General features: G+C 41.3%; 1 protein-coding gene across 3 annotated transcripts in view; it reads right to left on the reverse strand.

The window, feature by feature from the left end:
• Positions 1–26206, reverse strand: part of SGPL1 (sphingosine-1-phosphate lyase 1) — a 45367-nt gene that overhangs the window by 6087 nt on the left and 13074 nt on the right. For all 3 annotated transcript variants that reach the window (XM_073353573.2, XM_073353574.2, XM_073353576.2), the window contains exons 2-11: positions 23828–23993; positions 20284–20351; positions 18216–18363; positions 15295–15374; positions 13498–13626; positions 6581–6669; positions 4611–4716; positions 3547–3645; positions 2255–2404; positions 703–941 (exon numbers count right to left, since the gene is read on the reverse strand). In XM_073353573.2, the coding sequence (XP_073209674.1) occupies positions 703–941; positions 2255–2404; positions 3547–3645; positions 4611–4716; positions 6581–6669; positions 13498–13626; positions 15295–15374; positions 18216–18363; positions 20284–20351; positions 23828–23993 (1274 nt within the window). The remainder of the gene's footprint in view (positions 1–702; positions 942–2254; positions 2405–3546; positions 3646–4610; positions 4717–6580; positions 6670–13497; positions 13627–15294; positions 15375–18215; positions 18364–20283; positions 20352–23827; positions 23994–26206) is intronic.

The raw sequence follows: 26206 nt of genomic DNA on the forward strand, positions 1-26206 counted from the left end.
TGAACAAAGGTGCCATGTTACTTTCCTGTTGTAAGTCTACAGACAGCTTTAATGCCTGTTCTCGTTGTTCATCACTCTGCCAAAATCATCAGAACAAATCCTATGGGAGCAGCAACACTGTCCAGAATCACACTGCTGCAGCTGCTAACCACTCAGGAAAGCTATGAGACCAACGACCAAGAGCGCTCAAACAAATAGAGGCTGTGAAGAGAGTGGGAAAGCAAAGAGCACTAGCCCTTTGAGGCCACAAAGCACCAAGGTTGGTCTTGGAGAGAACAGTTGCTCCTTCTTTCAGTCAGTGGAGTGGAAAGTTTCACATTTCATAACCCATTAGCTAGTGGCTGATACAAAAGACGACACCCCCCAAAGCAAGGTTCAGGGACAACAGTTTGGGATGGGAAGAGGGGAAAAGGTGTAGGAATTTCTACCAAACTGTAAGTTGCAGGGAAGGGTTGGGTTTGAACCACGGCATTATTGCTAACTTTGCTGTCAGAGATCCAGTCCCCTCCTCACCCTCATCCTTTGCACGAACTTATGGCTAGTCTGCATTTGAATAAGCCCACAGCATATTGAGTAACACTGGACTTTGGGCTCTAGCTTCCTCAGTCTGAAGGGTAAGAGCTAAGGTTTTGGGAGCGGTTCTATGTTCAAGCTCCAGAAAGGGTCAAGAGGGATGACAAAAATAAAGCCAAAAAAACATACCCTGATTCAATGAACCGTGTAGTACTAATGACCTTCTTAGTAGCCTCAACATAACCGTCTTCTCCCATGTACATCATGGTTGCCCAGCAAGCTGCAATGATGCCACCAGGCCTGGAGCCAGCAATGGTTGGGGAGGCATAAATGCCCCCTTGCCAGTCAGGTGCAACAAAGAACTGATAGTGCCTGTATTTCTTGTCACTGTACAATACCACTGAAGAGCCTTTCGGGGCATAGCCGTACTGCAAGACACACACACAACGACAGGTAATGGGTATGTTTGAGCACGTACACAGGTAAAAGACTACAGATAAATTCAAGCTCACATTAGATAAGCACTGCTGGCATCCACATTCCCACCCTCTCTCATGTTTTGAGGTATAGAAATAGTCCATTTTAACACCTCCCCTTCCCCTGCCTTTCCTGGATATCAGCGCTACTTTATGGTACAGTGGTGGCACCAGAAAAAATCTGACAAACTCTGGCAGAGATCCAATCACTCGGTCTGCCTGGGGAGTAATGCCAAAGCATAGCAGGAAGGAATCAACTTATTCTCTGAACCACGATGTTGTACACCGCCCTTATTTAGTACACAGCTATAGTATTACATAGTCATAAAATTGTCCATTCTCATCCTACCTGTTGAACTCACAAGATATGAAAAGAAAAATATATACTAATTATCAGTACTAGATATATGTTTTTTAGACAAAGAAGAGTGCAAATCCAACTTCAACACAAAGTACACTGAATGATGAAATACTGCATCAAGCAGTATGGTGTCCCTAGCCTCTGTTTGCCAGAGGCTGGGATTGGGTGACAGGGCATGAATCACCTGATGATAACCTGTCTCTTCGTTCCCTTTAGGGCACCTGCCATTGGCCACTGTCGATAGACAGGATACTTGGCTTGACGGACCTTTGGTCTGACCCAGTATGGCCGTTCTTATGTTCTAAATGGACTGCCCTTTATTTTCACTGATGGTTTCTTTGTGTGTTAAAGAACAGGGCTGAAAAGGGGGCTAAACAATACTTACTGTACCCATCATGAAGCACATCTTTTCTGAACTGCAGCAGTGAATCTGAGATGTTCTTACCTGCTTTGGAACTTGGGTCCATAAGAAAAAGGGGACATTTAAATACATACTGTTGCAATACAGTACGACTGGACCATACCCAAGCAGAAAAATGTTACTCCAGACTCCTAAGATCAACCCCTAATGCCAGCAAGAATATAGAGCACTAAGGTGCTCATTCATGTGCATTGGTTCCCTAGCAGTTCCCACAGCCACATGCAATTTTATTCCTGTTGTACTTCTGCCACATCCTCCTCTTAGCTCAATTCTAGTGGAATGCAATAGAAGTAACACAAAGTGCTTTAGGAATGCTACAGACAGGGTTGACATTAGAACTCTTGCTTGAATGTCCATTATGGCAGGCCTGGCTACTCCACTTTTAAACAGTAACCGTCTCTTATAACTGCCTAGAGAAAGTGGATCTGGTGCAAGCAGTACCATTTAATTAGATGGATGCCCCCAACCATTTCCCCTTCTCACCTTGTGGGTGTCTGCAGAAATGCTAGTCACGCCTTCCACACGGAAGTCAAATGGACGCTGTAGTGGAAACCCTGCCTTCTCCATGAAAGCAATGAGGAAGCCACCCAGACAGGCATCCACATGGAAGGGGATTCTATACTTCAGTGCCAGCTGAACACAGACAAGAGGTTCTAGTTACTCACTCAAGCAAAACCAAAGAGGTGAATTTAATAGAGTTCTTGGGACAGCGGAGTTAATTTTGCATTTCACATTTGAGACAGTGTTCGGAATCTCCAGAAGGGTTCAGAAAGCATCAATTCTCAAGCAGTGGAGTACTTGGTGGGGTGGGGACGGGGGGAGGGAGAGGGTGCAGAAGATCTGGCTGATCATATGATGTTGTTCCTTCTTGCTTCTAGATTTAAAAAATCCATTATGAGAGACTGCTAAAAATGTATTACGTGTCCTTTTATTGACACAGAATGTAACGTGACTTGAAATGGGAGGAGGTGTCCATGATACACTATTAAGGCGTCTTCCACATTAAGAAAAAAAAAGGTAGAGTTCCCCTGATTTGTAACATAAAAAATGAAGTGAAATATAAATAAAAAATATATCTCATTATTCTCTCCTCCCACCACTCCAGCTATGAGCCCACTTAAAGGTATTTCTAAACCCTTTGATTTTCCCCAAGTAGCTTTCTAACCATATTTGTTTAAATGAAACTGTTTCTCCTCTACCTCCCCACCCCAGCTCATCCTCCTGCTGCTCTCCCCAGACTTGGTCCTGCAGTGAAGAAGTCAAACAATTATGAAATAGCCTATGACAAAGCATCTTCAGCACCAGAAGAAGGAAGATACAAAAGTGTATTCCACTTTTGAAGGCAGAAGCATGCATTTAAAATTTGCCATTTTGCAAGAATCCTCATCAGCATGACATATCACTGTATGAAACAGCTCAAATTTTAAAGAACACCGAATAGCCAGTTTTATAACAATGTCCAGTTGTCATTTCAAATACTTAAATCCTGCACTCTTGGGCAAGTTTTAAATGCCTAAATAATAAATTATACCAAAACTTAACAATCCTATACTCCCCACCCCTTCCCAGCCTCATCACTGTTCATTAGCAGCTGATCTGCTTGAAAACAGTTGCTATATTTCCCACTAGCTTGTTCCTCCTTCTACCAGATTCATTCAGCAGTGTCACAATTCTGTATTTACATTCTTTTCTACAAAGAAAACACTTGCCCAGGATAGTCAAGTCTTATTTAACCCCTCTTCCCTTCCAACCTCATATTTCAAGGGGCACTCTACCTTTGCCACCTCCTCAATTGGGTCCATAACTCCATGGGGGAACTGGGGAGCGGAACAGACCAGCATTGCAGTATTCTTCGAAATAGCCCTTCTCATTGCCTGAAGATTTAAAGAGAGAAGATAATCACATGCCATTGTCCACCCTGCCAAAAAATGAAGCTACTAGATTTAAGATAAACCAAAACACAAGAGCCTATGAGCAGTGTATATAGGAGGACCTTTGTGCACAGGCTGTAGATGGGTGTTCATTTCTGCTTTCTGTAAAAACTTTAAATTACTGTAACTAACTACAGTAGTCTGTATCCTGTCACTTCAATTTCATAGCAGTTGTAATGAAGTAACACACTCAGCGCTTCCATTAAAGACATAAGAGACCAATTAAGTCAATTAACCCAGCCCCTGCAAGTTCAAGATTTTATCCCAGGTTTTTTAATATTTTGTCTGAAACCCAATTGAAAGTGCTTTTGCAATGCCTAGACACAAGGATACATTCAATTCTAAATTAGTGTGCTAGGTCAAAGGAAAGGTTTAAATCTAAATTGTTTACAGCAGTGTTTCCCAAACTTGGGACACCGCTTGTTCAGGGAAAGCCCCTGGCGGGCTGGGCCCGTTTGTTTACCTCCCACATCCGCAGGTTTGGCAGATCGCGGCTCCTACTGACCGCGGTTCACGGCTGCAGGCCAATGGGGGCTGCGGGAAGCGGCAGCCGGTACGTCCCTCAGCCCGCGCCGCTTCCCAGCAAACAGCAAACCGCGGCCAGTGGGAGCCGCGATCGGCTGAACCTGTGGACGCGGCAGGTAAACAAACCGGCTGGGCCCGCCAGGGGCTTTCCCTGCACAAGCGGCGTCCCAAGTTTGGGAAACACTGGTTTACAGCATGGCCCAGTGTAGAATGCAACAACAATTATTTTTGCTGCAGTTTTATTTGTTGTTTCTGATAAGCACTGTTCATCACCACCATCTCTACCTATCAACCCATCCCTAATAGGCAGAAGACTGCTATTTCAGGAACATTATTGAAAGTTTTCCACAGAAGAGGTGTCTAGGGCTGTCTAAGAGCAATACCTGAACATCCACTTGCATGGTCTTGGTCAACGGTATGTGCACAATCTTCAGTCCAAAATAATGAGCTGCTTTATCGAATGCTGCATGAACACTTACTGGAACCAGTCTGAAAAGAAGGAAAGGCAATACTTCAACCAAGGTATGTTTAGGTTGAATTTGAATACCTGTCCAGGTATAAGCCAAAATTCATACAGCAGGCATTTTTATACCTGACCCCTTGCAGGCAGGATAGTCAGCCTATTGGCATGATTTAAAAAAACCAGGAAATGTGGGCCAAAGATTATTTTGGGCACACAGGCCCTGTGCTTTTCTGAACTAAAATACACAATGTTCCACCATTCACTTCAAACTTTAAAGGGATAGTTAGAGGAAACTGCTTCAAAAAGGACTCTCTCTCTCTTCATGGACTTATATGAAGTAAATACACAACTCATAATTCTCCAGTTCTTTAAAATAAAGTTCTCACATCTCTTCCAAAATGAAGTCCTGCTTATAAGAAGTGTTGAAAATTGTGCAATGTCACTGAGGTTTGCTCTGCAGGAGCACATCAAAATACAAATGTGGGGATGCAAGTACACTAAAGGAAAGTAACATGCAATCTATAGAAATTGGTGTGGATTCTGACTAAACTCTCATACATTTGGTCACAGTTTGCAGGGTCAGCAATCTGGGTGCTCTTCCCCTCCCAGAAGGCCTGGGCCACCCGCTGCCGCAGGAAGGTGCCCAGGTCCTGGCCCTACTTGGTCTCCTCCACTAGCCACTCCTCACAGAGCTTCAGAACCCGCTGGTATGGGGCCAGGACCTGGGCACCTTCCTGTGGCGGCGGGTGGCCCAGGCCTTCCGGGAGGGGGAGAGCACCCAGATTGTTGACCCTGCAAACTGTGACCAAATGCAATCTATAGTAAGTCCAATAGATGGCAGTGACTGAAGGCTCAAAAAGATTAACCAAAAATGGATTAACTTGGATTCATGATACTTCGCAGTTGGTTAGCGGTCTGAAACAATGTCAGGAAGAGAGCTCCTTCCTTCAGGATTACAAATTTGGAAGACGACAAAAGAACACTGTTCTTATCTCTATTGTAATATTTCCTCCATAAGCAATTTACCAAAGGAACGCTTACTGTTGCTTCATAAGCTTTAAAAGATTATGCACTGTATGAAGAAGAAATCACTGGGGCTTGATGATGTAGTGCTCAATACAATAGCCTTTCAAATTCAAGCTCAAAATCATATGCAAGAAGTATTTTGGTAGTCTTAGTCTAGCCCCTCTATTTGAGCAAATCAAAACTCCAACACACTTTAAAGTGGTGACAAACTCTGCTCCAGGGAGGTCCAAAGCTGAAACGGTCTGGGTTTTGTAGGTGAGTAACGCCAACAGACCCTGGTTGTCCGCGGGCGGGATCAAACCAGGGACCTCTGGAGCTTAGTGCATGAGCCTCTACCGCATGAGCTAAAAGCGAACTGGCTCTTAGTTAAGGCTGTAGAGCAGACTCATTTATCTCTCTCTTTAAGTGGTCTTGGTGCCACTAGACAGAACATCACACCCATAAGGTGTGTGGGTTACATGAGCATTTAGGTACTGACAAAGCTTTTGGGGGTTGGAAGTGTAGATGCTTCTCACCTATCTCTAATTTTAGATTCAAGTGTACCTATGCCCTGAACATATACACTCAAATTAGGAGTGATGAATCACAAGCAATGCTGTTCGTGTTAACGTCAACATCATCTCATACTGTTGAAAGCTTGCTGTTCTATTTTGCATTATTTCTTTCAGTTTGGGTTTTTGTCCTAGGTTTGGCCCTCAAAGTTGACAGATGAATGGGGGGAGTGGGGGTGGATTAAGAGAAATGAGAGAAAAAAGTGCAGCATACCACCTGCCCCAAGCCAGGGCTGTGAGCAATCATTTTTCAGGAACAATAAAATCAGACCAATCTTTGAAAGAAAAAACAAGCCATGGAGGTACTACATACATTTCTGGGTGCTTGATTCCTCTCTCATAGGCTAGATCCCTGTAGGCTTTACAGGCCATTAAAATGCTCTCAGTCCCACCAGAGGTCATCTATTGTGAATAGAAGAAACAAATGAAACACTAAGTGCATTTGCAGAAATGGGGGTAGGAGGGGAAAGGAGGAGTTGAGAGGTTATGAACATGCTGATGCTCTGAGTGAGGTTTCAGGCCAGAGCATCATAAGAAAGGCTCAGTTCTACAAGTGAACTAGAAACCAAAGAAAAAAGATTACAGTAGCTTGGGGACCATCATAACACAAAATGTGTATCTAAAAACACAAGTGATCTTCATTCGGAAGACAGGTAGCAGAATAGTTGCTCATTCACAAATTGTTAGAGTTGGTTTTACCACAAATGAAACTACAAAGGGCAATAGAGCACCTGAATGGTGCTTTTTCGATCACAATACAGAAAAATAAAATTAAAAAAAAAATCTACAGACTTCTGATCTTCATATCACCGCACACCAGTGCCACAAAGAGCTTTAACTGAAGCACTCTAAAAAGGAGAAAGAGCTAATCGTATGGGAAAACTGTTTAATACAGACCAGTAATCGTTGTGTAACTACAGCTACCTATATAGTTGATTCTGCCTCCGTTAACTTTGGAGCATAGAGGAATAGGTATAAGGGAGAAAAAGCATAGACAAAGCTTTAAAGAGAACGTTCCAGGGTGCTCTTGTGGGAAAAACGGATCATTTAATTTTCATATTAGTCATCTCAGACTATAAGCTGTTATTTGCTGACCACCTGCTGCATATAAAAGTTACTGCCACCCTGGGTCGGGGTGGCCTAAAGGTTCCAATTAACTGAGCTAGATGTTCATAATTAAAGGTGAAGGGGTATCCAATGCCTTTGGAAATCTTTACTTTTTGATCACCAGCCCTGCTTGCTGATCCAAGCAACACTAATGGAAGGTAAATCAGAAAAAAGGTAACAGTCAATGTTTTCATGCCTTAAGATGTATTGCTGGTCTGCTACAAAATCCCAAAAGTAACATCTGCAAAACTAAATGGAAATGCAACAGTGAGTAAATACATACTGATATCAGGAACAAAGGTCACAGAAACAAAAAATCCCCCTGTATTTATTCCTGCTGCTCTCCGTGCCAACCAGCAACAGCTGCTTCAGGCAGTATCCACACCAGGGGTCTGAAAACAAACTGTGCTCTTCATAGTTTGCAAAAGCAGCAACTGAAAGGCTTGAGGTAACAAAGCTACAAACTGGGAGGGGGAAACCACTGTGTTTCTTGTTAACCAAGCAGGTGGTGGCAGGAATATTATAAACATGCTGTTTTATAAGCCACATCAGTCATTCCCAAATTCTTCTGCAAGCTCCCTAATTTTTTTTTTTTGGGGGGGGGGGTAGGGGGGCACGACTGCTGACACATTTGGAGACCTCCCTACTTAAATGTAGTATAATACTAACAAAATTGTTCCTCTTTATTAATTAGTGGTATTTAAATGAACATGACTTATTTATTGAAACAACTATATTCTGCTACTTATTTACCACTATCTTCCATTTATACTATTAGATGCAAGGTGGTTTACCCTATCAGGTCCTTAGGGGGGGCTTCTGCCCACTTAAACAAACAATCCCCTTACCCTTCAAACTGAGCTTACAACCCTAGTCTTCCATATCTGTCCTCTCAGACTTCGCTGAGAACTCCCAAACTTGCTTCCGTCTCTCCTTCACCTTCGGGAGGACACCCCCATAGACAAATTGAGTAGATACTTATTTGCTGTGAAGTTTAGCTTGTTGCACTGGACAGTTGCCTGCATGTACAGTTTGTGCCACATACCAAAGTATATGCCAGGCCGCAGAGTCCCTAAGATTTCTGTCAGCATAGCTATAGTCAGATATGGGTGTTAAAGGTTTCCTATGATTCTAACGGACCAGCAAAAGCCCTAGGGTAGATGCAGATATACCAGTGAGAATGTCCTTTTGCCACTAAAGCTTATTTTGTTTGCCATTAAGGTTTATAAACTACATCAGCAAAAGCACTTTTGCGCTGGTATAAGCTGTGGCTCGATTAGGAGGATTTGCCAGTATATAGCTATACTGGCAGACTGTTTCTCGTGTACACAAGACCTGAATCACGTCATAGGATCTCTCTTCCTCTAGTGTCTGTGGTGAGCTAGACAATTGGCCAATGCAAGGTGATTCAGCACCAGCTCACAGCCTTCTTAGATATTTCTCTCTGCTCCCTTCAAAGGAAAGTCTTCTACAGTAACAGAAGTTGTCCAGTATGAAAGGATTAAAATCAGACACTGCTTTTGTGTTTTTCCTACCTGAGTACTCTAGTTTCAGAAGTCAGTGCAGAAAAGCACACGCAAAAATCAAGAACAGGAGTGTGTTTTGGGAAATGGAGGATAAGAAAGAATAGAATCCCTCCACCCTTTCTAAAATGTGTCATTTGTTCCCTTGCTTTTGAAGTTCTGAGGCAATGGGTAAGTACCTCTTTATACATGTGAAGTTAGCGTTTAAAAGTGAAACTGTGATGTTTAACCAGAGAGTTAGACTCTATCCTTGTCCCATTTTCAAGGGAAGGAAAGCTTATGGGTCCTTACAAGTTACCATGAACCACCACCCTAAAACATATCCCTCTTCATTTATCTCTGCATTAAAAAGAAACCGGCCATCTGACCCCTATTTTAAGGCCTTTCACAGAATTGTGGGTTCCAGAGTTTAACTGTTGATCAGGAAATAAAACTTTTGGAAATGGGAGACAAAGCTGGCAAAAAATCCTCAAGACTTTCCAGGTTGTACTAGCCCTATGAACGATATCAACAAATTGTAGTTTGTTGCTGGGGAAGCATGTACACCAAGGTCCAGTGCAGCTATTCCATGTGGGCAGCATCACACAAGGCTGCTAAAAGCCAACCTCCTGTCAATCCCACTACTTACACCTCACAAGGTGATCCAGCCTCATCCTTGGTAGATCAAACCTCACAGATTTGCAGATGGGCAAGCCTTAGATAAGTCCACAAGAACAGTGCTCACTTTACACTTTTAAAAGCCAATTTTCAACAGGAAGCTAACTACCTGACAAAAGTTCAAAGCACTGGAATTTGGAGAGAATGGCAGAAGGAACAAACATGCCAAGTTTTAGAGAAGATACAGGGGTGACTCATTTTCCTTCCTCTTTCTGCCTCATGTATACACTTTAAGCAAATAACTTAAGACACAGGCAAAGCTTTAAAAAGAGAAAAACAACACCAGGACTTTATGGTAGCAAAAACACATGCACACAGAAGTCAGCAAAAGAGCTCTAAGTTGACTGCTGGTCTCCAGCTGAGGACAGGGCGGGCGTGAGGGAGACAGGAACGGAGACAGTTTTGTTTTGTTTTTTTTAAAGTGGTCAATTCTCCTCAATGACACGGCACTCAAACCAAGTGTTAGCAAAATCCATGACATTTTAAAGACTAACAGGAGGGGAAAAAAAAAAAAAAAAAAAAAAGGAAATTCATTAACAGAGGTTACATGGAAAAAACCCCTCTTCACTGGAATTACAGGGGAAATCCATACACATGCTCAAAAGGACCTCTACAAAAAGAGAAAGCTTGCCATTGAGAATCCAACCCCGCATCATAGGAGAAAGAAATCCCCAGACTATGAAGTGAACATTAAATGATTCAGAACTGATTGTAAGCCTCCATCTGGAGTCTTCTTGTTAATTTTAGGGTGCAGTGCCGCAAAAAAAGAACTGATTAAGAAAAAACTGGAAACATTTTCCTGTTGGAAAAGACTAGCTTGAAATATTTCCAGAAAGATGAGCATCATCTTAAAAAGTAATTCAGGGGAAAAAAGGTGAGTTGAAAACTCCTACAAGGGATTAGCAATAGTAGTATTTAAAACATAAGGGGAACAGTTTTAGGAACGTGTCCAGAATGAAGAAAACTCCTATAAATAATGAAAGTTGTGCGTCTACTTTAACATTCACTACACTGATAATTTATTCTATTTTGTTTTTATACTCATCCAATGCATCAGCATCATTCAAAGTAATGCAAGCAGTCATACATGATTAGAACTGGATTTCTCTCAGGAGTTCTTATTTCTTAGAGTAACAAGGAAACAGATTTGACCTCAATGGAAAGCAGTTACAGAAACAGTTTCCTATATTTTCAAAGGCACCCTGGCCACTGAATTTTTACTATGTTTATCCAACATCCTCCACCTGCTTTAATAGACCACTGAGGGGGCATCACTGAATTTGTATTAGCAGTCCCAATTCCCTGCTTCAGATTAGTAACAACTGTGGTCACCTCCTCCAGAATGGAAGAAACCAGACAGTAATATCTCCAGACATGGCCAGACTATATGTCTCAGAAACAGCAGTTATGGCCAACAATTTCAGGAGCAAATGTATATTTTAAACTACAAGACTGTAGGTGGAATAAAGGTAAATCAGACTTTATACATTAAAAAAGGACAACAACTTTCAGACTGCTCAAGTTTGTTTAAAAAAAACAGAAGTAGATTCAAGCACTACATCTGTCCATGGTCTGCCTCATTTTGTTGCCTCACACCCCGCCTCAAATGTGTGTCTTTTAAAGTTTGAAAGAGCCACACAGAGGGAAAGCAGACTGCCCCATACAAGCTCAACAGTGTCAAATACATGAAGAAACAAAGTGAAAGCACAGATAAAAATGCTTTTTCTCTGGCCCTTCAGAGACCATGATCGTAGGTGTGAAATTTGAACCACAGAAGGTTGGGGGGAAACATGCAAGTCTGAAAAGTCTCAGAAGAAATATTCCGTTAACTGTTTGGCACAACTCTCTGGAATGACTGAGCCATCAGAAACTTTGATGAAATATTTTAGGTACAAAACCTTACCTAGACGTTACTGTTTTGAAATCATGGCCCACTTCTGACCCTTTTGAGCAGTGAGTGTGACAGACTGTCCCAAACAACAACATCTGGCCTCCACATCACTTCTCCAGGGCCTTCCTTTAGCTCTGAGACACTTCCCCAGGACTGTGAGGATCCAAGAAGTCCCTTGGTCACAAACTGCTAGTTCCATTTTTGAAATCTGGTGTTTCAAAGCATCTATCTTGTACACTGTGAGAATTCAATACCTGCAAGACTAGTTTCAGGAAGTTAATTACAGGGTTAGGTCAATTTTAGTAGTTTCTGGATAGCCACTTTAACTCTCCCACTGGCCTTGCGTATTGGGTAACTGTTCAACAAGGTAGTAGGCAACTTCCACACCAAGTTTTTACACTTCCTGCTGAGATTCAAGCAGAAGCCTAAGCGAAGCAGTCAGGGACTAATGCCTTATACCGCAATTTGCAGAGCTTCAGGGCATGCTGCAAGGCCCGTTTAACTACTCAGGCTTTAGGGAAGGGGGAAGGACGAGTGCTGGTATTTTTGTTAGGGGGCATTTGGAGGGTTTAATGTCATTTTTATAATTTTCTAGTTATGAAGAGAAGCAGCTGGCGAATCTTTTATTTATCTTATATGTGGCTTGTATTTACATTTAGGTAATAGCACTTAGACCAAAAGCTAGACACTTTTTAAAGCTATCATGAACAATAAAAAAAATTTAAAAAACCAACCATTTTAAGTGTTGAAAGTTTGTGAGTGAAGTTCTCCAAACGTGAGAAAAGTGCTGCAAAATTCTGCTAAGTACATGGACAACTATTAGAGACCAATTAACACCACAATTGTAGAGAGAGATCTCTGTGATCCAAGCTACCTTCCTCAGATAATTTAGTCAATGTTCTATGCAACTGCAAGTCAGTATGAATAAGAGGTGGGGTTAAGTAAGTGTCTGAGACACAGAATTTTTTTTTTTTTTTAAACCTTCAACTGGCCATACAGTACACCAGCACATGGGTTGCAGAGTCACCAGCAGCAATTGCATGGCAGGTGCTGACAACTTAATTCATAATTTGCCACCAATACCTTGCCCATGATATATTTAGTTCTCTACAACTTACAAACACAGCCTACTTCTTTCTTGTACTGCAGTAGCGCCAAGAGACATCAATTACTGACTGGATGCCACTGTGCTCGGCACTGCACAAACACAACTACAAAACAAAATTAAAAAAAAAAAAATAGTCCCTGCCCTGAGAAATTTACAATCTAACTTTGAGACACGAAAATAAGTGCTGTCTTTTTATGGGAAGGATGCATTTGTTAGTACAACAAAAAGTGTGACTGTTTAGAAAGTATGAAATGAGGGAAATGGACTAAAACTCGTTTTGCAAGTAACTAATTCAGTCAATGCTTTCAAATTGTTAATTTCAGTGCCTGTGAGCTTTAAAACCATGCAAGCTAACTTGTTCAGACAGCTTACAAGTTGGACAAGGACAATATGTACCACACCCTGTTGATCAAAGCCATTTAATACCCTCAACTGCTTCTTCGTGGTCTCCAAGCCAACCAGCCGGAATTGTTTGCAGTCCTAGTTTTGGCATGCTGATGGATTTCTAGATTAGAGCAAAATTAAAGAAAAAAGGCTACCTGCTCTCAAACACCCCACCCCAAGCCAGTTACATTTTAGAGTTGGTTATGTCCTTCCCCATCTAAGGCCTGGTCTACGCTTACAATATTTTGCCAGTATAGCCTTGTCAGAAGACACATGCCTATTAAGACATAGCTATGTGGCTATGCCAGAGTAATTTCTTTCTTTCAGGGAACTGGTATAAAACTATATTGATAAAACAATTCTGCTGGTATAAACTGAGTCTCCATTAGGAGGCTTTACTAGTGTAGCTATGCAAGCAAATTCTTTCTAGTGTAGAAAAAGCCTAACGCGACATACAGGAATAATCTTAGCACAGCTAGTAGAAAAGGAAGTGTGCAGCGTCCAATTAGGAAAGTTCATATGTTTAAGGGGGGCTCTGATTTAGCTTCTAGATTACTTACTACTCCACAGGAATTAGGTCCCCCATTGAAGAGTGTGCAGGCCATCCTCACCACCTCCGCTTCCATCTTCCTCAGGCCTGGAAACACATCTGGATGAAGGGGATTACTCCATGCAAACTCCTCATAAACCTATAAATGATATATTGCAGAACAAGATCTAGGTTACTGTTTAACAAGTTCTGCAATGGGAATCAAAGGTGGCAATACAAACCGCCTTAGAAGTGAGCTAATTCAATTAGCTATTTTTAGCCACAGTAGCAAGGAGCAGCAGGTCTTAGGCAGCCCAAAGCAGTGTTTTGCAGCCTTTAGATGTAGTAGTAACTGAAGCTATAGATGTGATGGAGACACTTACGTAGTCTACCCACTGTGGCTAACTCCAGAATTACCCTAGGGCACATCTGGCCTGTGGTACAATTATGCAACAACAACCAAGACGTGAGGAATGGCCTATTTTAGTAACAAATGTTGTTTAAATAAGTTATAAGGTGCAAACACACCTGTTCTCATTTTACCTCTATTAAAAGAAAACAAATGGCTGCTTTACAAGATCAACTTTTACAAGTACCAGCTTTTATTCTTAAAAAAAAAAAAAAAGCAACTAAAACTCTCGTTAGTACAAGAAGCAGCTGATATGTTTCTTTGAATAATTAACTTTAGAACAAGATCTATAACAGTAACAGACAAGTTTGTGGCCAGAGGAGAATTCTGGAATAACTACAGGCAGATAGTTCAGCTGGGAAAACAAACTCTTTGAAGCAGTAAGACTGTCCACCTGATATGCATCAAAATTGTTCTCAAAAGCTACCATTTCACACCAAAGTATTTTGCAACCATGGCTTTACATGACAAGCAAAAGCTAGTGTGGGCCTGATTCTGTTCTCCACTCGCCAGAACCAGAAGCAATTCTACTGAAGTCAGTGACAGCGTAATCAGCAAAAATACAGAACAAGTGTCCACATATCTAGAACCAAAGAATTTAGCAAGATTTCCCGAAGAAAAGCTGTGATGGGGTTTATACACTCAAGCACCTGAAAGCAAGGAAAATTAACAGGCAATAGGAATCAAACACCGAGTTAAGTACCCAAATGGAGCTCATTACAATTACTATAAAAGATACCCCCAGAAGACAGGGCTGACTAAGGGAAAGACGTTCTTTCTTCCTGGGGGAAGAATTTCTGATCTAGGCAACTAAACAGGTCTTTGGGCTGTTTAGAATTCTTTCAACCTTCCCAAGGAGAGAAGTTTCTGGCTATGACACAACAGGGACTTGGCTGAAGCAAGCCAGCCTTCCGATTCTACCACCGTCTGAATATTGGCTGCACTATACAGTTTGTTACAAGTTTTCATTTGCCTTGGCTGCAGGGCCCAGCTTAACAGGCTGTCCCAGCCAGAACTTCCACAGAAGCCTAATCCTGGAATAGGTAGCTGCAGGCAAGATTCAAGGTGTAGTCAGTCAATGTCAGTTTATCCATTCCCTCGTAACTTGTTACTTGCTTCATCATTCCAAATGTTTTACCCATTCTGTCTTGAATATCTACAGTGACGGTGCTTTGACAGCCATAGCCTTTGGTCATCTATTCCATGGCACAAATGTTTTGCTAGGACTCTCCCTCCTTCAGCCATATCTATCTCAATTTTTTCCCTTGGCTTCAGACCAATGTTTTTTGTTCTACCATCTTCCAAGACAAGATAAATAGGAATTATAAATAGGGAATTAAGGTGTTTATGGATATTCATCCCACAAAAAGGTATTTGTGTGACTCACACATAAATTATACCTCTTGAACACTTATTTACCTTCACTAGCAAGTGAGTGAGTTTCTCTTCCCCGCTGTATACTGTCCCAGAGACTTTCCCATCCTCCCAATGTACTTTACCTGAAAAATAAAAAGCATAAACAGCATACGTTTGCATAAGCAAACATCCTAATATGAAAGCTACCCAAAAGTGCCAAAAACAGCATCTATCCTAGTAGCAATGCATACCACAAGTGTGATCCTCTCAGTTACTGATTAGCACTAACAATTCCCTCCATACTACCATTAAAATAGCTCAGAATAACATGAGGAAACTCTACTTTTTAAAATCATGGCAAAGAAAGTAACTTAACTGGAGTGCCTGACTGACTAGCAGCTGCTAAGAATTGGCAAGTCCTATGTAGGTTTGTCCAAATTTTGCAGATGTTTAAGTCAAGTTTTTTTTTTCCTCCTGTTGATTGTCTACAACTGGCTCATAATATAAAAGAGCTTTGAAAAAAAGAGCTGTGGTTAGTATGTTACTTCCAGACTATACTTGGATGGAAGTATTCAGAATGTAAAATGCTAAACCCTTCCTATAGCATATTTCCTATTTCCCTAGTATTAGCACGAAACATTTAGCACTATTAGATTAGCACAAAACAAATTTCATAGTAATAAATTAGAAGCCATAAGTGTTCCATCACTTTTTACTGAATCCAATGGCTATAAAAGATGCAATAGTTGAGCAATGTGTAACTACAAGAGAATATATGTAAACAACTTTGCAATAATTCCCATTCAAGTTCCAAAAACCTGTCCACACTGCTGGATTCTATTTGCTGAAGGTGATAACTATACAAACAGAACATTCAACCATGTTACAAGATATTTGAAAAACAATTCAAACCAATCTGTACTGGCAAAATATGCAATGCAAACTCCAGTTCCTGTTTTCACCTAAAAGTACATGCAAATTACTGCAACTTCAGAACATAGCAGGTATGTCTGGCAGAGCAAGGGCTGCGCCCTTACCAATAAGCACCTCCACACGTTGTCCATCATCCAAGTGTTTTACCTGGGTAACCTTTTAGCTCTAAAATAAAGCTGTACCATAAATGCACCATTTCAGGGAACATTTTCAATAGGATTCAGTTCACCGCTTTACCCAATACCATCTTCCTCCTTTTAAAACCCTTAAAAAAAAAAAAAACTTCCTCTTCCACTTGGAAGGGGAAACTTTCATAACTCAGGGAGTGTCAACTTCACCTGCATACATATAACTCAGGTCCCAAATAGCTGTTGGAGAACGTAGAAGTGAACGATAAGGGTAAAAACAGACTGGGAGGAGGGTGGGGCACCTTTGAGGGAGTCAGAGGAAAAAAGCATTTTGAAAATAGATAGAAAATTGAGGGCATAGAAAACAGACATGGAAAAAGAGGACACAGCAAGCTCTAGAAGAAGTGTGGAGAATAGGAAAATTGTAAGATTGGTTTTACTGAAATTTTCCTACATACAATATTGTTTATTTCAGGTTTAGCGGTGTCAAACTGTTTCATGAAGAAAGTCCCGAAGCCAGGAAAGGTACAATATTAGCTAGCCCTCCCAATCAGACTCTTTAGGAAGTTGTAAATTCCCCTAAGTTTTCTGATTAGAACGTGGCAGGTACATTAACTGGAGTAGAGATTTCTTACGACAGAAGCGACTCAACAGTGAAGTTTCAGGTGCTGTCTACGTGGAACCAAGCCAAGGAAACACTATGGCATAAAACAAACTACAAGTCACAGTGACGGAGAGAAGTGAAAAATTCTATGTAAGCAATGTTTTGTACTTTGCTTTACAAAACAAAAAACCATGCTTCTGGCAAGAGCCTAGCATTGGGTTGCTCTGAAGCATGTTCAAACCTGACTCCAAAATATTTTCCTAGTTACGAGTGCCAGTCAAGAAGAAATTGTCCTGCTTTTCTGGGCCAAAGATTTAGTGTCAGGACACTGCACCAGTTTAAAGAGAGAGACCTCACTCTTTCAATAAGGGCAGTTACAGTGTCCCGTTCTCCCCCACACCAACCCCCCATCACTGATTTATTTCCGTGGGGTTGCCCATTAGAGCTGAACTGCTGCAGCCGATTTATTTCCCTTAGGATTGGAGGTGGAGGAGAAGGGAGGAAAGTGCATTGATGTATCTGTTTTGGAAAAAAGATCCCAAGAAGAGTAATGGTCAAATTGGCCCATCCCCACCTCAGACAACCAGGAGACTATCCTTTCCTCCTTACTGTGACAGACTGGTCAGTGAAACAGAATAAAAACTTTCCGATTTCCTTTGTAACCATTACCCTCAAACCCAGATTGTCTGCATTATATTTCACTACCATGATGGAACAGAATTACTTTTACATTACCTTCAGCATTAGAACACCGGGCACACGAGTTTTTTTTTATGGGATGCCTGAGTATTAGTTAATAATTGTAGTTAATTAGAAACATGAAGATTGGTATTAGTCATTTACAGGACAGCATCAACCAACATTTGACGAACACCAAGAAAAATATTTAAGCTGAAACTATTTGTAGCAGTCACCAGGGTCCATTTTACCTTTATAGGTGCGTAAACATATAGCATAATTCTAATATTAGGCCTACGAAGTAGACCTGCATACACAGGTGCCAACTCAGTGGATGCTCAGGGGCTGGAGCACTCCTGGACAGAACAGTGGGTGCTCAGCCCCCACAATCAGCTCCTCCCCCTCCCTCCCAGTGCCTCCCACGGATCAGCTGTTCAACAGCAGGCAGGAGGTGCTGGGGAGGAGGGAAGGGAAAGAGGAGGAGCAAGGGATCGGGAAAATCGGGAAGAGGCGGGGGGGTGCTTGTGGGAAGGGATGGAGTAGGGGCATGGCCGGGGGGGGGGGGTCAAGCACCCCCCAGGAATTCAGAAAGGCAGCGTCTCTGCCTGCATATATACACCAGTATATGCTCACTGTCATACCCATAGAGCTGTACTCCTTCATCTTCTCTAGTAGTACAGGTTGGCTCATGCCTTGAGCTGGCAATGCTTTGATATAACCCTTTCCATCATTCAGGAAGTGCAAACCAGAGGCTACATCATCCAAGGCCTTGTTAAACTGCTTCTGTATCTAAAAAGAAAATTAAATACCTTCAACAACAGGGTGCATACATTTTATTGTACCCAGAACATTCAGTGCTACTGACTGGAACAATAAGCTCAACACTGAACTGTGTTAACCTCTTAAACGGATACTGTCAAATATTGTGCATGTTAATTTCATCCTTTAATGCCTATTTAGGGTCTTGAAAATAATTTTGTTTGTCAAATGTAGCAAAGCAAGATATTGGGCTTCCCTCCACCTCAGCCTTTTTATGGTGTTGAAGCCCATGATAATATAAACAGCTGATTTTATACCAGTTACAGTTTCAAGATGGATTACTTTAGGACCATCTCACTTCAGAAATCAGATATACGTTTAGAAACTCTAAAAAAAAAAAAAAATCTATATTGCACAACATAACACAATGAAAGAACATACAGATAAGACTGAGACACTAACTTCTCCCCCAGTCTACAGTTTGAAGGCCCAGACTTGCCCTCACAGCAGCACAGATCTCTCTCCCAGAAGCATTATCTAATATAGCTGTTGAGATATCAACAGTAACAGAGACTTTTGAACATTGGAATGCCTGGACATCAAGGTCTCTTGTAAGCAACATGATAGGTTTATGTGTCAGACTCTACTGATCAGTGGACGTGCTTGGCAAATGAAACACTAACACATTTCTTTGCAATAGGCCAACAACTCACTAGCACTATCCTGAAAGTTTGGGTCATATACAAATAAGGAACAGTTGTAGGGAGCCCAGAACTACTTTGTGTCTCCTTTGCCAGTAAGCAAGGGACAGATATAAATGGAATATAATATGGAGTTATGAATTCATCTGACCCAGCTCATTGGCTACGACAACCAGGTACAATGATGGCAGAATGTGTTGGTCAGGACTTCAGCATAAGCACATCAACCCCTTTAAAAAGGGAGATACTTGTAGCTTATAAGAGCTGGATAAAAGTTTTTAAAACTAGTTCCATGCATCAGTAATAATGCCAAGGGAAGATCTGGAAGAGAAAACATTCTTTATCATGCTAAGCCAGTGGTTTTCAATCTGTGGTCCCCAGTCCCTTGGGGGTTCGCAGACTATGTTTAAGATTTCCAAAGGGGTCTGCACCTCCATTCAAAAAAAATTTGTAGGGGTCTGCAAATGAAAAAAAAAAAAGGTTGAAAACCATAGTGCTAAACCATACATCTGTTACATCAAAAGACAAACTTAAGACAAACCTAGCCCCTGAATCCTTTGTTTTATTTAGTCTTTCTATTGTGACCGATGTCCTCAGGGCAGGGACTGTACCTTGTATGCCACCAAATGCAGTATTGTCATTTACTAAATGCATTTTAAAAGTTATACCTTTCTTGATGCTAAGAATTCAAGACAATTGCTGAATCTTGTAGTAAATAGGTTTCAATAAAAGAAACTCCATTGTATTTCTTGTTGTAATGATTACATAGCATCTGCTCTCTTAAGAGTAGAGTCCAAGCCATTCCTAACACAGATAGGAGTTCTAAGCCAATCAAAGACAAGGAAAATAACCTCTTCCTCTTGCATAACACAAGGTTCAGTTATCACATTCGTTCAGTTAACTACATAGTGATGACACAAACAGAATGATAAATTAGGTAGAGAAATAACCCAGAGTAAACTCTGTGGCCTTCATCCACCAGCTGAGGCTATTTTCAGAAAGTCTGATAATATACAGAAAGGAGTTGGGGAAACTCAGCCACTTGGTATTACTGGTAATGAAAATGTCGTCTCCCTTTTCTGAAGCCAATACTGCTACAGAAAGATTACCTGGACCGTCAGCTCTTTGGGGCAGGGACTTCATGTTTGTCCAGCGCCTCGCACAAAGGTCTCCTGGGCGTTATTGCAATACAAATAGGACAGAAAGACAGAGCTGGCTGAATGTTGAGGAAAGCTCGTCAGATACTTACTATGGCGCCAAGAAAAGGCAGTTTTCTTAGAGTTTTAAAGAACCATTTTTTACTTCGTGATGTTAAACCTGAGATAAACAAGAAACAAAAATCAAAATTGAGCAACCTGCTCTGAGCTAATAAACCAAAAAAAACTCCTCAAGTTTAGTACTGCTGATATATGGCAGGAATTCTTGGCTAAATGAAACAATGAAGAAGGGATTGAGGTGCAGAGATGTAATACACTGGAGAAGGAAATTCAAATCTGACTCGGATTACATGCAAAGGTGATTTAAGAGCCTTGTTTAGTCATTAGTAGGCATTTGTCTAACTCACCATATACATATATTCTCACATTATTTGGCATTCTGGACAGGAAAGCTGTAACAGGAATACCAGAGGTGAAATTCTGGCTCTATTAAAATCAATGGCAGTTTCTCTCTTGACTTCAGTGGAGTCATAATTTCACCTCAGGTGTCCAGCATGTTTTAGGTGAGACAGGAGGAGAACAAACATGAATAGCACCGGCCTGCATCACCTGTCTGTAGAGTTCTAAATACTGTGGGGGACCTCACTTCTATGAGGAGGACCACTATTCAGTAGAGAAAGAAGCAGATGCTTATTGAGAGCATTTTTCCATCTCATTGCAGAATATCACTGGCCAGTGATTGCACTCTGCAACAAAAAGAAGAGATTGTGTTGTCAAATGGTCAGAGCAAGTGGCCAGGTACCAGGAGAATACTGGACACGTGTTCTGGCTAAACTACTGTCTCCTTTTTGGTGTGGGCAGTCACCTGATTTGTGCCACACATATCCAATTTTCCATCCGGGTTATGTAGAAATCTCATTGAAATCCAGATTCTGTTTCTGACCTTTGCTGGAGAAGCAATGATAGGGTTAGCTATTCTCAATACCATCTTTGGAAGACAATCTCTTGACAGCTATTGGGATTTAATCCAGCAGAGGGATGCCATGGATCCTTTAGCCACAGAAAAGTGATTTAAGGTTAGATCAGATCAGAGGAATTAAAGACATTGTACTTTATACACACTTTTAGGTAAACATTGGCAGCTACAGGTAACACTTTCATGAAGAAACATCTGAAACTATCTTAAAATCTCACTCTAAAGACCTCACAATCTTTATCTTTGATAGTAATATGACTTCTTTGCTTTGCTTCTTTTTTCATCTTGAGACACCAACAGGAGAATACAAACTCAGCTAACTTTAGCACTAATGTTCTGCAGTAAATACTTAATAGCTTAGATTTTGGAAAGAATTTGTATTACACACTTCGTTGATAATCTGCTTTTTGTTTGTTGTTTTTTCCTAGGTGTGCAAGTTTCTTCAAATTTTTACTATATACTTACATAAAATTCAAGATGTTTAATCTAAGATTTCCCAATACTATGCTAGTATTTAAAAAACAATTAAAAATAAACTCAGGTACTAGTACTGTGTGAGCTTAAAACTCAGAGCCAAGAAATCTTCTGTTTATTCTTGCTAAAAAGAGTGCTTTTAGCAATTCAAATGTACTTTTCCCTCCCCTGGGAAACTGTGGGAAAGCACAAAATTAAACATCAAATTAATATGCTGTTACTCCTAACAACAGCCACTAGAAATTACTACATACATCCTATGGGACTCACAAGGAACTACAGCCTCCTCTCTCGGATAGGTCCAGTGATTTTTAGTACCATCTTGCCACAATAAAGAAGAATGCACAGCAATAGACCAAGAGATCCAATTTAATTTTTTACACTTCAAAACAAGGAAAAAGGCTCAGAACAGATGAAAACATGTGGGTATGTACCTTAAATAACGGACTCTCAGACAGTAAATGTGTATGATTAACAGAAAGGAAAGGAAGCCCCCTTCTTCCGCCCAATGTGTGTTCCGGACAATCCTCCAGTCCTGGTGTTTTGCTATTGTGTCATGATTCCCCATAATGAACCTCACCAGAGCACAGAACTCAAAGGTGACTGTTTCTGACTTTTGATCAACAGGAATGACCAGCAAATGAGTGTTTAACCAAAAGTCCAATGGGAGGGGAAGAGCAGAGCAACTTTTCTGCATCACACAGGCACACTCTAGACTGTCTTCCACCACTCCCTAATATGGAATGGTTTAGCTACTGAAACGTCGCCACGTCTTGTCCTTAATAGGATAACCAGAGATTTTACTGGTACATTCCGGGTTACGGCAGAAGCCTGTTTAGAATGTTGTGATGCATGGCCAGAAAGGGTTAAACATCCTGCAGGATGAAGGACTTAAATTCAACCCTTAAAGACATATGGGGAGATAATGTTTGTGTTTTAGTGTATTTATATAAATATGGGTAGTGGTCAACAATGTAGACAGGGACTGTTGATTATGCTGTATTCTGATAATTCAGAGATCAAAAGAACATCCTAACATTTAAATTAATTGTAAACATGGGATATCACTGTATTCATCTCTTTGTAATGTATAGCAAATCATCTGTCAATGGTGGAGAAACCAGACATTGTCGTATGCTAATCTGTGAGAATAATTAACAACTATGCTTAGGAAATGAGGCCCTATTGTTCCCCAAGGGACTCCAACTCTGTAAAAGAAAGCCTGAAATTGTACAAAAGATCCTTGGGTCCCAATCCTTTTTATCTCAGATCTGCTTAAGCTTCATCAGAGGAAGTTTGCTTTTCAAGATTGAGGTCCCAGTTCAGCTGGAAACACCCTGAATATAATATTGGACAGCAGGCAGTCAGTCCGTGACTTGATGTTCAACTTACGATAAACAGCACTTACGACGTTTCTGAATTGACACCCTGATTTGACTTTGGACAATTGGTTTTGACTTTACAACGCTCGGTCCCGCAGTGGAGTGCGTTGTGGTTCTGAGTTATGACATTTTGACTTACAACGCAATTTTGAGGAACCATTTGTGTCGTAAGTCCGAGGACTGCCTGTATAACCTATGGACTAAATTCTAAAAGAACTCTTTGAAACTACAAAGCTCACCATCTCTGCTATGTATCCGAACCTCAAGAACTGAACTCTTGTCTGTATGTATATTGATCTTTTAACCATACTCACTCTCCTTCCCTTTTTAATAAATTTTAGTTTAGTTAATAATAATTGGCTGTAAGCACGTATTTGGGTAAGATCTGGAATATTCATTAACCTGGGAGGCAATGTGTCTGATCCTTTGGGACTGGTAGAACCTTTTCTTTTATACGATGAAATAAGATTTTCTGAAAATCTTCATTAGATTTTACTTGGGTACCTAGATGGAGGCCTGAGGCCGAGTCACTTTAAGGGAACCGTGTTAGTTTCTGGGCAACCAGTGAGGTAGTAAAGAAGCTGTTTTGTGCTGGCTTGGTAAATCTAAGTATTGAAATATCCACCAGCTTTGGGATTGTCTGCCCCATTCTTTGCAGTACATCCTAATTGAGTGACCTCAGCTGGCCCCCACTGAGATCCCAGTCACAAATGTATAAACAGAAAAATATTTACATGAGAAATAACCCTGCCCCCACAGCACATTAGGAAACTCAACTCCAGAGAGACAAGCCAAGGTACTCACTCTCTGGTTGGAAGAGGATACTGTGCAGCCACACCACCACCAGAGTAGAAGCAAATGTCGAGCCAATCAGTTGCCAGGGTTCAATCCCAGCACACTGTCCATTCACAAAGCTCCTTGCTTTTTCTAAATACATGAGGATGATTTCCTTATAGGGAACAAAGGTGTCCTGGGAAAAAACAAAAAACACACATATTACAGAAGGTAAACCCGCCCCACACCTTTTCAAATCACTATGAATAAGGGCATTGAAGAAGAGTTATTCCTAAAATAGATATTGAACTGCCTCCCAGGTAGGTAGAGCTCCTACTAAAAAGGAAGGTATTCAGTATTTACAGTGTTGTCAACGGTCAGAATTTCATCATGAGTCTCTTGATAATTGTTTTCCTTAAAGCCCCAGCTCCTGGAATCAAGGGGTTACATGATGATTTCAGCCTTCATTCTTAAAGTAGTAAGTTTCTAGCCCTGCAGCTTTGTACTGCCAATGTGAGGGCTGGTCTACACTACATCGTTAGATTGACATTCCCCATATTGGGTCGAATTTATAACGTGCTTGTCTACACTACACTGCCCTTCCTGATGACCCTACAGGGCTTTTAAAATTGACGGCTGTACTCCACCTCAACGAGGCAGGTGGAGACCAGGATGGGGAGGGACTGGATATGGAGTAAGTAATTCAAGCATTATTCATTAATTCTGAGCTTCTTGGATGGTAAAGCGTTGAGCATTTTTAACATGTCAACTGATAATATATTGGGCTTCCCTGCCCAAAAGTAATCAGCAAATTAGAATGCATCACTAATTTTAGAGTTTAATAGGATAAGACCAAAACCCGGTATAAAAAAAAAGAAAGGAGTCCACACTAATTCATTCCAATTGGCACAAGATTGTAAATTGGTGTAGCAATGCTGTTTTCAACTTTAACATAGTTCTACACCATTTTCCTAACAGCTATTTAGCTAGCTTTGCTTGAGCCACACAGCCCATTTAACTCTTTGCACTCTGCAACACTCGGTGAGTCCCACACTTTTCTCACTTTCCTCTGAGCAGAGCACGCAAGGAGGCAGGTTTGCACAAGTCCTGGACAATGATTCTGGGCGTCTTCCATTCTGTCTTTTATGCAGTAACTAAGGTTAAGATTGCGTCATGGTTATTTTTAGTAAAAGTCACAGACAGGTCGCAGGCAATAGACAAAAATTCACTGGAACCCCATACCTGCCTGTGACTTTACTAAAAATAACCGGGGGGGGGGGGGAGGGGAGGAGGAGCAGAAGGAATGACTTCTGGAGTCCCACTGCCGTAGGGTGGGGCCACAACCCTCGCTCAGCAGCCTCAGCCACAGGGGGAGAGGGAGAGCATGCACTGGCACCCACGGGGCAGGAGCACATGGCCCCGACCCCAGCCCCAGAGGGGAAAGGAGGTGCACAGCTCCAGCCTCAAGTCCAGTTGCTGACAGCCAAAGAAGTCATAAAGGTCTGGTAAAGTAACAGAATCCATGACTGCCATGACCTCCATGACTAAACTGTATCCTTAGCAATAAGTCAAGTTCTACTTTTACTGAGGGTCAAAGTTCAGATACAACTGTACCATTTGCTATTTTTAGGACATTGGCACAGAGATGCACTGATTAAATCCTGCAATCCACAGTCCTCTGCCTGAATACAAGAGATAACAATCCCCTCCCTTGTAATCTTGTTCACAGACAGGTTGCATTTAGTTTCTTGCTGCTTCTTCCTCCAGCAACACTGGAGCTACTGACCATCTGTGCTTAAAGGGAATATATTTCTAGCTTTACAGAAGTCAGCCGACCCTCTTCAGTGCTCCTCTTCCATCAACCATTCTCCAGGCTGGATAAGCTCAGTGGCCTGGACAGAATTTTAATCAACCTTTATATAACTACAGAACTTTGTGGAAAAAAACAAAAACCTGTTCTAACTGGATGTGCGCGTTGTGGGAGCAACACAAGAGGCCCTATATTTGAGGGTGTGAGTCAGTCAACTTCTGTGATGATTTTATGCCTTAAGAACTCCAAGTCACACAAAACTCATGAGCACACGGATAAGTTCTTATGTTTCTAATTGACTAAAACAGTCCCCTAAAGGAGAAATTCACCATGAGATCATTTATTCCCTGCCTTCCAGAAAGAAGGATCCAAATATTTGATAAAGCATTCAATTGTTTACATCATTAGTACTTGCAATATTCACATTTTTTTCCCCAATGTAAATGCATTCAGAAGCCTGCGCCATTGAAGCGCTTTTATCAATAAAGCTTGGGAAGACATCCTGATGACCCCACTTTTAAGTCCATTAGTTGGTTGGGTTGGTTCCAGATGTAGCAGTCATGCCATCACAAACATATTAACGTTAACAACTGTTACCA

This window comes from Lepidochelys kempii, chromosome 7 (genome assembly GCF_965140285.1).
Source record: "Lepidochelys kempii isolate rLepKem1 chromosome 7, rLepKem1.hap1, whole genome shotgun sequence".
NCBI lineage: Eukaryota > Metazoa > Chordata > Testudines > Cheloniidae > Lepidochelys > Lepidochelys kempii.